This window comes from Rhizopus delemar, genomic scaffold (genome assembly GCF_000149305.1).
Source record: "Rhizopus delemar RA 99-880 supercont3.2 genomic scaffold, whole genome shotgun sequence".
NCBI lineage: Eukaryota > Fungi > Mucoromycota > Mucoromycetes > Mucorales > Rhizopodaceae > Rhizopus > Rhizopus delemar.
Genome location: NW_027137828.1, coordinates 3,248,533 through 3,263,602, shown reverse-complemented (window position 1 = coordinate 3,263,602; position 15,070 = coordinate 3,248,533). Strand labels below are relative to the sequence as shown.

General features: G+C 38.5%; 5 protein-coding genes across 5 annotated transcripts; 3 read left to right on the top strand and 2 right to left on the bottom strand.

Moving 5' to 3' along the window:
• Positions 1–650: 650 nt before the first annotated feature.
• RO3G_03517 (uncharacterized protein) lies at positions 651–1,482 on the bottom strand (the record flags this gene model as incomplete). Its single annotated transcript, XM_067658107.1, has 2 exons — positions 651–1,162; positions 1,245–1,482. 2 exons carry the CDS (start codon positions 1,480–1,482, stop codon positions 651–653), a joined length of 750 nt encoding a protein of 249 aa, XP_067514208.1.
• A 1,583-nt stretch (positions 1,483–3,065) lies between these two features.
• RO3G_03516 (uncharacterized protein) lies at positions 3,066–6,294 on the top strand (the record flags this gene model as incomplete). The annotated part of the gene is made up of 4 exons (XM_067658106.1): positions 3,066–3,705; positions 3,888–4,777; positions 4,892–5,152; positions 5,329–6,294. The coding sequence occupies 4 exons, from the start codon at positions 3,066–3,068 to the stop codon at positions 6,292–6,294; spliced, it is 2,757 nt and encodes a 918-aa protein (XP_067514207.1).
• Positions 6,295–7,220: 926 nt separating this feature from the next.
• On the top strand, positions 7,221–8,874 carry RO3G_03515 (uncharacterized protein; the record flags this gene model as incomplete). Its single annotated transcript, XM_067658105.1, has 2 exons — positions 7,221–7,234; positions 7,344–8,874. The coding sequence occupies 2 exons, from the start codon at positions 7,221–7,223 to the stop codon at positions 8,872–8,874; spliced, it is 1,545 nt and encodes a 514-aa protein (XP_067514206.1).
• A 429-nt stretch (positions 8,875–9,303) lies between these two features.
• Positions 9,304–10,147, top strand: RO3G_03514 (uncharacterized protein; the record flags this gene model as incomplete). Its single annotated transcript, XM_067658104.1, has 2 exons — positions 9,304–9,660; positions 9,836–10,147. The coding sequence occupies 2 exons, from the start codon at positions 9,304–9,306 to the stop codon at positions 10,145–10,147; spliced, it is 669 nt and encodes a 222-aa protein (XP_067514205.1).
• Positions 10,148–10,485: 338 nt separating this feature from the next.
• On the bottom strand, positions 10,486–10,867 carry RO3G_03513 (uncharacterized protein; the record flags this gene model as incomplete). The annotated part of the gene is made up of 2 exons (XM_067658103.1): positions 10,486–10,586; positions 10,651–10,867. 2 exons carry the CDS (start codon positions 10,865–10,867, stop codon positions 10,486–10,488), a joined length of 318 nt encoding a protein of 105 aa, XP_067514204.1.
• Between the last annotated feature and the right edge of the window lie 4,203 nt (positions 10,868–15,070).

The following is a 15,070-nucleotide window of genomic DNA, read 5'->3' as shown; positions in this document are numbered from 1 at the left end:
GGCTCTGGCTTTCCCCCGTCTATATTATATTTTTTGTGAAGAGTGAATAATTAAGTAAAAGTTTTTAGGATTGCTTATCGTAGTACTGAGCTGCTTCATTGTAGCTAAGTATAATTAGGACTGTTTGCTCGATTGTTGTATGTAGAATATACCACCGTGGCGAGCTAAAAGTAAATTTGTGGCTAAACTCGTGTTTAAACTCACAAACAGATGAAATGCAGATGAACAACGGATGGCTGCAGATGAGAATGTCGTATCCACGCATAATTACTGCCTGCGTTAACAATGGATAAAACCCATTATACTTACAGATCAGCTATATCATAGCATCATACCTCTTATACAAGGGCTTTAGTAAGTAAAATAAGAGAAACCCATAGTTAAGGCTATCTTACCCATGACAACTATCTACACCCACGTTAACTATATTACAGTAGCCGCTCTATTTAAGGGTGTTCGATTTAAGGGTATTTTCTATTTATGGGTGTGATTCTAAAGAACAGCATAGGTCCCCAGCATAAATACCACTATACCACTACTCTATTTAAGGGTGCAAACCAAATATTTTTACCACTGAATAGAAAAAATTTTTATAAGTGATAGTTTTTTGGAGCACTCTAACAATAAATTTTTTACTTTGTAAAATAAGATCAAACTGTTTGCTCTTTTGAATTATTTAATTCAGCCAATCTCATTCGAATTCGGCGATGTAATTTACGATCAAGGTCGTCCAAAGGAACTTCGTACATGATAATAGTTTCATAGGCTTCTTTCAACCGATTTTTACACTCTACTGTATCAACAAACTGCTCATCTTGCTCTGTGTTGTCATTTTCTTCCGTTTCACCTACGTTGCCTTCTGCTGTTCCTTCATTATTAGTAGTGCTTGTTGTATAATATACTATCATCTCGCTTTCATCTGCTTCAAGGTTCAACTGGCTAACATCAGTAACTTTGCTGTCAAAGTTCCTGGGGAGATCTGGGAGCATTCCATTTATTGTTTCTGGTTTTACTTTAAGCCATTCATTAGCTAGAAAAACTATAGCCTGAGCTTGATGTATTTTGTAAACATTCGGATTATCCAACTTTTTACTGATATACAGACACAAAGCACGATCGTATTGCTGGGCTCGGAAGTGTGCCTTAAAGTTGTCAATAATTCCTGTGTATACAAAATATTAATGAGAAAACTGTAAAACAAAAAGACAGCTTATATAGCATTTTGTCAACAAATAATAGGTTACCTGCGTCAAGAGCCTGTAGCTTACTAGTAGTGTTTGCTGGAAGAAATATCAATTTAATGTTGTTGAGCGGAATTCTTATTTTATGATCGGATGCACTATCCAAAAGAAGAGCAATTTTTCGATTCTGTCTTCCAAAGGCAACATTTAACTTTTTCACGTAGGCTGTGAAAATTTCATTTGTCATCCAAGCATTAGTAGAATAGTGGCATTCAACTTCATTTTTTCCAATTGCAGTCATGGATAACAAATTAGCTCTTGTTTTAAAACACTTGGGGCTTTTGTGTTGTCCGATAACAATTGGTTGCCCTTTGTAAGTCCCATCCGAGTTACAGAGCAATCCAACTGTCAGACGAGTTTTACTTTTTTAAGGCCACCAAGCGACTCGGAACATATGGTTATTCTTAGTGGTTGCTGGTAATATAAGCCTGTTTCATCAAACTTCATGATATTTGCAGGATCACATGGCCCAAGAAGTTCTTCTATCTTCCTCAATTCGTTCTGAATGTTTTCAGAAGAGATGTCTACTGAGGCACTTTCATCATGCATTGGCCTACATTTTACTCCAATTCGCTTAAAAAGTTTTGTAAGCCATCCAGAAGAAAATGAAATTTCTTTTTCAGGGATTCTATACTTTACTCAAGCAATAGGTCTTACATATCGAAGGATTGAGTCTCAATTGACTGGCAGATTGTTATTGTTCATGTCTGCAACAAACTTTTCGACTTCATCATGAAGTTGAGGATAACGTGTTGTTTTTAGGCTTTTGCTATTTTTGACAACATTAACATTACTATATAACGTTTCAGCATTTTTGAGGATATTTGATATAGTCTGTTGGGCAAGTGGTTGATCTAAATTGAATTTCTTCATAGCCCATTCACCTAATTCTGTTCGATTAAGCTGGCCAGTAGCATTTTGATCCAAAAGCTCAATTTTTTGAGAAAGAAAGACGTACACGTTTATTATTAGACATTTTTTTATAGATAGAATTTATTGTATCATACATTTATTCTCATCAAAATTATTTTGGGCCTACGACTCGTATATTATCCTTCCAGCAACTTTGATCAAGTCTTAAGCAAGTTTTGATTTGTTAATGTCATTGCACAATTACCAGACCTATATCAACCGACAGTAGCCTACGTGGAAACATGTTGTACAAACATGTCTATAATGTAGCTACAATACATAAAGTGACCTCGTTTTGTAACAGTCACGGAATTCGATTTAAGGGTATGTTCTATTTAAGGGTGGATATTCCAAAAATTTTGGCCACCCTTAAATAGAGCGGCTACTGTATACAGTAAACTTGAAAAGTATAAATAAGAACCTTCAATCATCAATAAAGCATAATTCATTTTTACTGTACCCCATTTTTTTTATATTCATCACAGAGAAACAGATGAACAACGGATGGCTACGGATGAGTTGCATTTTCAGCTGTCTCATTTTCGATTTCTATCATTTGACTCGAACTACTTTTAAGGGCTGAGCGATCCCTTATAATTCAAGATAATTCTGGTGCTTCAACTAACGGTATGATGAAAAACAGATGAGCAACAGATGCTGCAGATAGAATTCAAATGCCGCTAAACTGGCAACAGATGAAATACAGATGAATACAGGATTTTAGTGGTACGCCTGATTTTTTTTTGCAGGTCGTACCTACTCCAATACTGGTTGCCTCCGTTCGGACTCCAGATATGGTAAAGGACTCTCCGAGCCGCGCTTTTTTATTTGAAAAATTTTATATATAAACTAGATCAAAATACTATATGTCTTCTTCATAACTTTCTAAGCCGCGCACCGTGGTCTACTATTATGAATGAATTCAATTACATCCAATTATCAGATGAGCAAAAAGAACAGCTTTATCAAGAATTCAAGTTACGAGCTCGAATTGAAGAAGAGGCGAGAGAAGGGGAATTTGACATCCCCGAGGAAATTCTCGAGAACTTGGACAACACTTCCAAGGGTGAGCTCAAGACTCAATTCAAAAGATATCACAAGTCTCTCCCTCAATACAAGCGAGGAACATGGACGTCCGCAGAAACAATCAACAAATGTTTCCATGCCGACCTCAAACGAGACAACTTGGACAGCTATCAAGTCGTTTGTCGAGACTACAGACACTCAGAAAAACTTCGAACAGCTGCAACAGCCGCAACAGAGATCTATGAGGAGCTCAGTAGCCTCATTGACGGGGAGAACCACGTCCTCATCAATGCCTTGGAAAAAGCTCGACGACTCGCAGTTTTTGCGTTTGCGAATGCTAAATTTATCGATCAAGAAGCAAAAGAACTTGCTGCCAAAGCGCTCAAACTTCCACCCAATATCAGAAACTTCGCAGAAGAAGAAGAAACTGACAAGATTTTGGCCTTCTCTTCCGAAAAGGTCGAGCAAGTCCACAAAGCCCGTTTTGAACAGTCTCTCCTCAGGAATGCATCAAGAAGTGGATACAGTAATCGAGGAGGCTTCCAGCAGCGTGGCAGAGGAAGTCAACCATTTCGAAACTCGTTTAAAGGAAGCTTCAGTGGACAAAAATCTTTTTTTGGACGAGGCAATTCAACTCAGTCAAACTTTCGGAACCAATCAACTGCAACACTGCCATCTCCTGCTCAACAGGACTAATGAGCACAACAGCTCCTCCATCCTCCTCATCAATAATCCCCTCTACATCTCAAGACAGCCACTACGAGATTCCGGAGGATGGGATATCACCAGGTGGACGCCTTCAAGCTTTTACTCCTTATTGGAAGAAGACTATCCACCATCCATGGCCACTATCGGTGATTCAAGAGGGTTACCAAATTCAGTGGAATTCAACTCCACACCCCTGGAAATACCATCCAACAAAACGTCCATCAATGGAAGATCGAATTGCTGTGAGCGAAGCAGTAAAAAAATTCTTGGCTGCGGGAATCATAGAAATATCACCAACCCAAAGCAAACATTACTTATCCCATTTCTTTACTGTCAAGGAACCGACAAAAAGAAGACCCATATTGGACTGCAGACCTTTGAACAAATTCGTCCAGTGCCACCACTTCAAGATGGAAGGGATACCAGCTTTGCGATCACTTCTAGAGAAAGACGATCTCATTTGCAAGATCGACTTGAAAGATGCATATGTAGTGGTGCCTCTCCATCAACAATCCAGACGATTTCTAACCTTTTTACATCAGGGAACGGTATACCAATACAAGTCCCTAGCGTTTGGCTTAAGTGTAGCTCCCAGGATCTTTTCCAAACTCATGCGTTATGCGGTGGAACCATTGAGGAGAAAGGGAATAAAATTAGTTTACTACCTGGACGACATATGCTTAGTAGCAAAATCGATGAAGGAAATGAACGCGAATATGCAAGAAACTTTAGCACACCTAAAGAATCTCGGTTTTCTTATCAATTACAAGAAGAGCAGCCTGCAACCACAGAAGATTCAAGAATTTCTGGGTTTTCAATTCAATACTTCAACGATGCAAATCACACTCCCTCAGCAAAAACTAAAGAAGATTGTAAGCAGAATTCGTCAAGTAAAGAGATCGCGGACTGCATTCTCTTGCAGATGGATAGCCAGTTTAATAGGGAAAATGACTGCAGTAATTCCAGCAATAGGCGAAGCATTGATTCATCTCCGTTTTCTGCAGAGGGACTTAGCGAAGAGCCTGCACGTTCATCATCAAAACTGGGAAAGTCCCTGTCAACTAACACGAAAAAGTTTCGAAGATCTACAATGGTGGGAAAATTTCTCAGGACAACACAACGGTCTACCTATCCACAAGGAGGATTTCAAAACGCCAGCAATCGATATTTACGTCGATGCATCAGACAGCGGTTACGGAGTAAGCAGCGCCGAACTAGAGACTCACGGATTCTGGACTAAGGAAGAACAGTCAACTTCAATAAACGTAAGAGAGTTGAAGACTGTATGGATTGCCCTGCAACTACACGCAGAAAAACATCAAAACAATGTTATCAGGATATTTTCGGACAGCACCACAGCAATAAAATATGTGATGAAAGCAGGGGGAACAGCGTCGCCAATCCTTCAGGACCTAGCCCTCCAAATACAGTCATTACTCAGCAAGTTCCAGATACGCCTTCAGTGTGTTCATATCCCAGGAATCAAAAACACCAAAGCGGATCGCTTGAGCCGACTAGCCAAACCTTTTTACGAGTGGAGCTTACCACAGCAATTTTTCCAAAAGATTCAGAGAAAGTGGGGCCCTCTGACAATAGACGCATTTGCGGCCCATCACAACAACTTGCTACCGAAATATTGGAGTATCCGACCAGATCCAGCAGCAATGAACATAGATGCGTTCAAACAACACTGGCCAAAACAGGGACTGTTTTTGCATCCACCGTGGAAGTTGATTCCGCAAGTGCTGAGAAGATTTCAGCAACAAAAGGTACAAGAGGCGATACTGGTAACTCCATTTTGGCCGACCCAGTACTGGTATCCAATGATTCTACAAATGACAAGAACAAAACCGTTACTTTTCCAAATATCCAAGACCTGGCGACTAGCCGCTTGGAAGTTATCCGACAAGCCATGGAAAAACAAGATTTGGACGTAACTACTATTCGCCATCTTCAGCAGAAACACCGACAAGAGACAGTGGACTCTTATAATCGGCATTGGGCAAAATGGGTCTCTTGGTGCAATATACAATCACCAAAAATTAACTGCTTGGAGTATGCACCCAAGAACGTCTTGCGATATTTGGTTCATAACCGACAGTTTTCGACATCTCACTTGAACGGGATACGGTCTTCCATAGCATCGGTCTTTAATGTAGTTTACCCATCGAGGCCCAGTATTGGTCAGCACCATCTTATCCAAGATTTTTTTACGGCTCACAAGAAACAGCAAGTGATTGTGCCTTCCAAGGAGAAGTTGGAAATATGGGATCTTGACATTTTATTGCGATTTATTAAAAGTAGATATGCCGACACGGAAAAATTGCCCGTCATGGATCTTCAACGCAAAACAGTTTTGTTGCTCTCCATCTTTACCATGTGGCGACCGAAATCTGACATCAGCTGATTGCAGCATCGAGATGTGTTGTTCCAAACTGAAGACGGAAGGATCCAAGGAGTAACTTTAATTTCCCGGCTGCCAAAGGAAGCTCAGCAAAAAACTATCTCTCTCGGTATCACGTCCACTTCTGATTTGTGCCCTGTGACTACATTATATGTTTTTATTCAGAAGACTGAAAAGTATCGAGGAAAACTGCCCGAAGAACAAACTTTGTTCTTAGCCTATATTAATGAACAAAGACCGACCTCTTGTGCTCGTCCTAACACAGTTACCAGTTGGATAAAGAATGACATGGCGCAGGCTGGAATCGATACAAACAAATATCAACCGCACTCGATTCGCTCTGCCTCAAGTACAAAAGCGGTTCAACTGGGTTTTGAAATTAACGAGGTCAAAACACATGCCAACTGAAGCTTGAATAGTAACACTTTTGAGAAATATTATTATAAACCACCTTACAAGGACAAGGTCAGCACTGCAATTGGTAACTCTATGATCATGAATCTTACGGAAAACCCTACCATATCTGGAGTCCGAACGGAGGCAACCAGTATTGGAGTAGGTACGACCTGCAATACGGACGTTGCCGTAGTGAGGACGGAAGATATGGTAAAACCCGGCCCTTCAACTTCCCTCCCATGGTACAAACGCCTTTTAGATTTAATTTAACGTCTTAGAAAGTTATGAAGAAGACATATAGTATTTTGATCTAGTTTATATATAAAATTTTTCAAATAAAAAAGCGCGGCTCGGAGAGTCCTTTACCATATCTTCCGTCCTCACTACGGCAACGTCCGTAATAAAATGTGCCAAATTTATTTTAGAGCCGTACCAAAAAAAAATTAAACCGTACCAAAAAAAAAATCAGGCGTACCAATTAAGACTAAAATCCTGTACATTAAATTTCCCACTTTTCGTAAATTGTTTGAAAAATGTTTATATCCAAGTCTCCTAGAACAAAGCCCTGCTCTTGATATTGCACAGGGTGGATTCCGTGAATCTCGCAGCTCTTTAGATCAAGTCCAATGCCTCATAGAAATTTGCTCTATTCTTAGGCGTAACCATAACTCCTCCCCTACACTGGCCTTCTTGGATATCAAATCAGCTTATGATACGGTTGATCGTTCCTACGTTTGGAGTGAATTACAATCCCATCTTTGTCCTGCTTTACTAGATATCCTCAAAAACCTCTTTGACCATGTCCAAATAGAAATTCTACTTGATAATCGTGTATCTTATCGCTTCTTCCCAGTTACTGGTGTACTTCAAGGTTCCATCCTCTCACCTTTCTTGTATATATACATTAATCGACTTCCGTCTCTCTTAAGGCAACCACTTCTACTTGATAACTCGTTTTCTGGTGACATTGTGTCCGACCTGACTCCATCTATCAATTGTCTACTCTATGCAGACGACGTTGTCCTTATTGCCACTCCTGAGAACCTCGCTTCTTTACTGCAAAAATGTGAAGCTCATAGTTACTCCTTAGGTTATCGATGGAACCCGTTAAAATGTGTCATAGTTGCTCCTACTAGTGATGTTAAAACTTATCAATTATATGGTACTACTATACCCAATGAATCCTCTTTCTCATACCTGGGTATACCTATCAAACCTGGTGGACTAATAGACTATCCTGCCATGATCCAACACAATATCAATAAGGCATCTCTCACAATGAACCAACTTGCTGCTATTGGTCTCAATTCTAAAGGTTTTCCACCTTTATTAGCATGTCGTTTTTACAGCCAAATGGTCCGTGCTCAATTAGATTATGGTCTTGCAATTAGTCCTCTCACAACTAAATTTATCCATCAACTTGATACTTTCCAAAACCAATGTATTAGGCGTATCTTCGGCGGTCATTCTAGGTCTTCAGTTCAAGTCATGCTTCATCTGGTCAATCTCCCATCGATGCGAACTCGTGTTGCAGTCCTTCAAGCACAGTATCTTTTTCGTAGTACTCATTTGCCTGACGATACTCTTCTTGCTCATCTGCTGCCATATATTCAATCTTCAACTAGCCGCTCTCACTGGTACAAACTGGCTAATACTCCAATGTGGAAATCTCTTTGTGGACCAATCCTTGATACTTTAGATAAAAAGAAGTTTCTCTCTCTTCGCACCAAATTCTTAGCTGATCAATTTCAGCATCTATATAATAACTCTGATTCCATCCTGTTATCCTCTACTCGCCCTACTATCCAAGTGGATCCTATCCTTTGGTTACCGATGACTTGTTCTGAACGTAGTCGTGTTCTTCGCTGGCGTCTTGGTTGGCTACCTGGTGGTAAACCTAAGGAATGCATCTTCCATCCTTATCATAACTGGAGTCGTCGACATGCTTTTGACTGTCTACATGTTCATCATCGTCTGTACTTGCCTCGCTCAATTGAAGATCCAATCTTTTTCCTTCTTAATTTGTTACCATTACATAAACCTCGTCCTACTGCTTCTCATAGCTGGTTTACTCTATGGCCCATCCTATGTACGATTCTCCATGAACTGGATTATTATTTTCATGATGAATGCCCTCCTCCTCCTGTTGATCCTGGTGTCAAGCTGTTGAATTGGTTATCCAAGTAATAGTGTGAGTCTTTCTGGTACTTGATCTGGTTTGTATTCAATTTTTGTTTCTATTTGCTTTTTCTTTCTTCCTCCTCTTATATTTATTCATATTTCAAATAATTTGCTCTTTTCTTTTTCCTTTTCTTTCTCTTTTTTCCCTTCTTGTTCCCTAAGAAGGTTTTTATTCTTTTACATTCATAACTGGCTCGGGCAACATTGCACACTTCGTTGCTACATGCTCATTGCCATAAAATTTTAAAAAAATGCAAAAAAATAATAAAACCCAGAATTTAATAGTATATTAAATTTCTAAATCAGCCAATGTTTACCAGCCTTGGACAAATCAGGATAAAATAACATTTTCAACTGCGAATTTTTTTTTTTTTTTTTCTTTTGTTTTAAATGACAAAATCACTTCATTTGGCTTTACTTGTGTGTGATACACCCATGCCAGAGGTGTTGGAAAAACATGGAGATTATCGAACCATGTTTTCTACTGTCTTTGGACTTGCTGCCAAGGATTTAGATATCACGTTGACTTGGGATTTTTTTGATGTGGTCGAAGCACAAGCGTACCCTTCACTCGAAGCGATTGGCAATAGAACCTATGATGCGATTGTGCTGACGGGATCCAAATACAATGCCCACGACAACACACCTTGGATAGTGAAGTTGATGGATTTCTTAAAGACGGTACGAGTGGAATATCACCAGCGTGTTCGATTGGTGGGTATTTGTTTTGGACATCAGATCCTGCTGCGTGCCTTGGGTGGGATGACGGGTAGGAATGAAAAAGGATGGGAGGTAAGTCGTGGTTTGTTGTTGTTGTTGTTGTTGTTGTTGTGTGTGTATTGATCGAATGCAGGTTGGCTACACTGAAATACAATTAACCTCATTTGGAAAAACCTTTTTTGACACCGACAGGACATTTTTGGTAAATGAAATCATAAAAAAGAAAAAAGGGCTAAAGTGGGAATAGAGAATCAACCAATTTCATCAAGATCATGTATCCAAGTTACCGGATGGATTTCAAACTTTAGCCTTTACAGAGAACAATACACCCCATCATGCGACTGTCTCTGATGATCGTCAGTGTATCACTGTTCAAGGTCATCCTGAATTGAACAAGGATGCAGTGAAGATTATGGTCGAAAAACGAAAAGAGGCAGGTATTGTGCCTGCTCAGGTTGCCGATAAAGCATTGGAAGCATTAAAGTTGAATGGATTGAATATGGAAGATGTTTGGTTGTGTAAAAAATTCCTTCAGTTCATCATCACTTTGAATAAATAAAACATTCTTTTATTGGCAGCAGAGAAACAAGAATAATTTATAGAAAAACATAGTAACCATAAGAGGAGTAGAACAATAATAGGTGGCATAAAGAGAAATGCTTGTAATCAAATCATAGAATAATGCATAATTTACAAAAAAATAAAGGGGAGGGGGAGGGGGAGAGAATAAGAGAGAGAGAGAGAGAGAGGGGAATCAATTTACTTTTTTATAAGTCACTTTCCAAGGTCTTCTACAGATTCTTTGGTTTTTCACTTCAATAATATTTTTATTTTGTAAAGTTTTGAATCTTCCCCAGCAACATCCTCGAGATCGATGTGGTAAATAAGTCGCAGAGATCATGGCCCATGATAGACCTTGTTCGTAACCTTGCTGTAAAAGACAGTCTTCTTGAGGTGTCCATGGTGTTCTGGTTTGAATGTAGCTTGTGGAAGTGGATCTGCGTCGATTGTGAGAGGGAGAAGGATGAAGGATAAAGTTGAGTTGGTTGACATACACCTCACTTTGGACGCGTCTCCTAAAGGAGGAAGGTGGGGTTTGAGGCGGAGAAAGTGTGCGAGGTGAACTGCAGATGCTACTTTGACAGGAACTGTTGAGAGATTCAAGTTCTGGATAGGTGCTGAATGGTGGATGAATTCCTGGTTCAAAATAAGAAGGCTTGGATGAATAGGGTTCACAGGGTTGACATAATAAATGTTTAATATCCATAACACCAGACATATTATTACAAAAAATGTTCTAAATAAAATACACGAGACAAAAATTAAAAGTGGTGGAAAACAAAGGGATTTTTCATCAAAAAAAAAGAGAAAAAAAAAAAAAAAAAGAAAAGCAAGAGAGAGAAAGATAGAATGTGGGTAATATATACAATGATTAAAGTTTATTATAAAAAATAGATTTGTCGATAAAGGGGGGAATGATACATGTTGTTTAAATGCCCTTCTTGTATAGAAAAAAAAGAGAGAGAGAAAGAGAGGGAGAAGGATATATAATTAGTAAATAAATGCATATTTCAAAAAAGGTCCTGACTGTCTCCAATTTACATGGTATCTACCGCCAAAAATAAAAAAAAAAAAAAAAACTACCTTTTTTCTTGCTTTGTCCCCCCTTATTTTCAACAAGCATTGTCATCCTCCCTTTCCCTCCTTTCCCACGCATCGTTCACCCAAGCTGATGGTCAAGGTCACTATTGACACTTTTTAATGTATGTACGCAAAAAAAAAAAAAAAAAAAAAAAAAAAACTGACTTTAGCCACGTTATCCCTGATCTTCCTCAAATCTTAGATGTCCTGTGTGGCCGTCTCCTTTATCCCTCCCCTTTGATTATAATAAACATTTAATGATTTGGTAAAGACATTGTGTACATTTTGTTTGAATTCTTTTTTTCTTTGAATTGTCATTTGTTGAATATGAAACTATTTTATGATCTCTTCATGTCTTATTTCCTACTTTTTTATTTTCTCCTTTTATGGCCATTCAATTCAAATTAGACTCTCTTCTGCCAGTGAGACTGCAGAAAAGTACATGACTTGTACCCCCCCTTTCTGTTTACCCTTTTTTGTGTGTTTGTGTGTCTGTGTTTTATTTTAAATGATTGTGCATATATCCTTTCCAATAAAATATTCACCTATTTGAGGAATAAAAAAAAAAAAAGCAGAAGAATAGGTTAAAGTTCCCCCCCCCCTCTTTCTTTTTACATTTACGTAATGTTTTAGATTTAACCCTGATAAAAAGAGGGGCTAGTGGAAGAAGGAGGTTGAAACTAATGTTTGTATTGAAAAGAGAAAGAGAGAGGATTATCATTGGCTTACAACTTTTTTTTTTTCTTTGTATACACTCAATCCATTATATTTTTTCTTCTTTCAAATAAAAAAAGGAGAAAAAAAGGAGGCTGTGGGTGCCCTGAACACATCAAATTGAAAAAAAAAAAAATGCTTTCATTTACATTTAATCTTAATAATAATGATAACATGAAAATTAAGTTTATAAACTCACTTATTTCGCTTTCAATTGTTCTTTTTAAGAATAACAGGGATAAACAAGAATGTTAAATTACACGTTTCTCTGATAGGAAAGGGACTACATCTGGAAAATGCTTTTTTTTTTTTTTTTTTTTTTTTTTTTTAAAAAAAAAAAAAAACAGTAAAATAAGGGAATGGGTATGTGCATTGAATGAGCAAACAAACAAAAAGCATGTACAATAATCATCCAGATATCAAAATAATGCCGAGATTAAATAATCAAACCTTTCAAATAAATGCAAGTTTAGTAAATAAAGTTTATGATTTGAGGAGACAAGCATTGTCAAAAAAAGGCACATGCTTAAACTATTTTTTTTTTTCTAATAAAAGATGCCAATTTCCTTTTTGAAATAATTTGATTGTACACGATTCAAAATCAGTGAACAAAACTGGGTTAAGGTTTTATTTAAAGAATTAATTAAATAATGACGCTAAAAGATGTTTATTTCAACAAAACTAGTTTGTAAAAAAATGAAATCATTTCTTTATTGCAAACATATCAACTTGTTTAAACTTTTTATTTCAAACGCCCAATGTAAAAGGAGGAAAAAGGGGAAAGGGTACGCCGATAGAAGAGAATAAAAATAAAATATGAAGGAATCCTGCTTGATTGATCGACAGACGTAATTGTAATTTAATAAATAAAATTGTAATTAGAAATGAATGTATTAGTTGATAAACAAGAAAAAGAAAGAGAGAGAGAACGACCCTTGGTCTGAATAATAAATTGTCCAAACTAGGATAATTAAGCCTTAATAAGCTTATTTATGCAAGGGGGTTAAAAAGTGAATGGTAAGCGATGGATGTCTTTCATAAGAAAGCCTTTCAGTGAATGAATACATCATCCGTCATTTTATTATGTCATCTTCCATCCTACACTTTCCCTTGAATAAAAGAAAACAAGATTCATGGTGATCAACAAGTCATGATTCTTATTGACTGTTTCCATTGAATTATTTTTATTTTCATATAAAATAAAGGAGAAAGAAGAAGCATGCGTCTATTTACGCCCATGTTGAATGAAGATCAAAGTCTGATCCACCTTGACTTATCCCCCCTTTCTTATTATTTTGGGCTAATATGCTGAAGATCAACAGCAACTCAATGTTCTGCAGGGGGTCATTCTCTCTTTCACTTTCTTTTTTTATCCATAAAAGCGCGGGTCTTTTTCTTTATCTCTCGTTCATTCCACCTTGCATTCTTTCCCCATTCAATTTTTCGTCAACTGAACTCTAATCATCCTTGGCTCTCTCTTCATCTTTTGCTTGTTCAACATGCACATTTCTTTACATGAAACCCCTCCCACTAAACTCTATTTTCGCATGGATTCAACAGGCTGCCTGAATTCAAAAATAAGCTCAAGGGACAAAAGAGAGAGAGAGAGAGTGGTTTGATCTTGTGCTGTTCAGATGAGCTTACGTCCATGCTGATGACAGATTTTGAACAGATGTTGATAATCGTCTCATGCCTTCCATCGGTTCAGTCTTGGCTTCTCTATTTGACATCTTTCATCGTCCGCTTCCCCTCTGCTTTCCAAGTCCTCAACCTGTTTTCTTTTTAACGTCACAATACATGTCAGACGCATCCACCGATCGAGCTGACGGCCCAGGTCGCTCATCCGTCCTTTGGCTCCTCTTCTCGGTTGGGATTCTGACGGTTGGATGCACTGAACAAGAGATCCATAGTCTCTCTCTTTTTGTTTTACCTCTTTTCGACTCGTGTCCCCTCGCATGATCCATCGCTTCTTGCATTCCTATTCACCGCGTTCGATCACGCCCAAGGGCCGACACTGAGTGACCATCCGCGAGGGGAGCGAGTTGTCTGAGTGAACGGATGTGTCTACAGACAGAGATCGTTTGTCACTGACCTGCATCCTCTCAAGGAGCTATTAAAAGGTCGAGCTGGCTCGACACAGACAGCGATCTGGATGGGCCTTGGTTGCGTCCTGTGTCGCTTTCTATCGTCTCAGGTGAATCATACCGCGTGTGGCATTCCCCTAGATTTCAGGCAGTGATGAAGAGGATGGTAAAGACACGTCTTTTGTTTTGATGTTAAAGGACAAGACCTACTGCGTTATTCATGGACATGTGTCTCGGTTTCTGTCATTCTGACAAATAAAGGAAATGGGAAAGAACTCAACCAGCCAACGAAAAAGAAGGGTAAATCAAATTTGCATCTTTTGACATACTTTTTTGGTAAAAAGAGGGGAGTTGGGATCATCGACAAGAGAACCTGATCCACATCAGCTCTTTTTTTTATGAAAAAAGGCCTAATGGGGCATAAAGATCAGAAACATGCCTTTTTCTATTGTAGTGATCAAGAGTACATCAAAGGACTTTAGCCAAGTGCCACCATCAAAGCATCAATGAGTCATGTCCTTGTCGAATCAATGCCTTACCCTTTCTAGACTGGATTTTATTATAGAAATGCAAACGTACAAAAAAAAAAGAGGGGGGGAGAGGAAATTATCTTTAGAAAGATGTGGTTTCAACTCCCTTTTCATGTCTTCTGTCTTTTATGAAATGGTGCAAAACATTTCCAAATGAAGCCTTTTTTTTTCGGTAAAGGAAGTACATGATTTCATTAGAGTATGAATGCTTGATTCTCCTCAACATGATTTTGAACCCGTACTTAAACATGTTGACACGGTGCTCTCAAAGTGAGATGAGACATAAAAAGGCACATGAAAATAAAGATGAATTTCACCCAGTGTTGAGCATCGTCCTGCCATTGAGATGGAGTCTGTCGCACTGATCTTGGTAGGATCAAGACGAGACGCAGGGAAGATGACGAGCAAGGTCCGTGATCCACTTGCGGACCATGACTGGAAAGGCAACGATGGCTTGAGCTGTTCTGTGCAACAGTCCAAGTCCTTGATAAATCATCTTTAGGAACGTGAGGG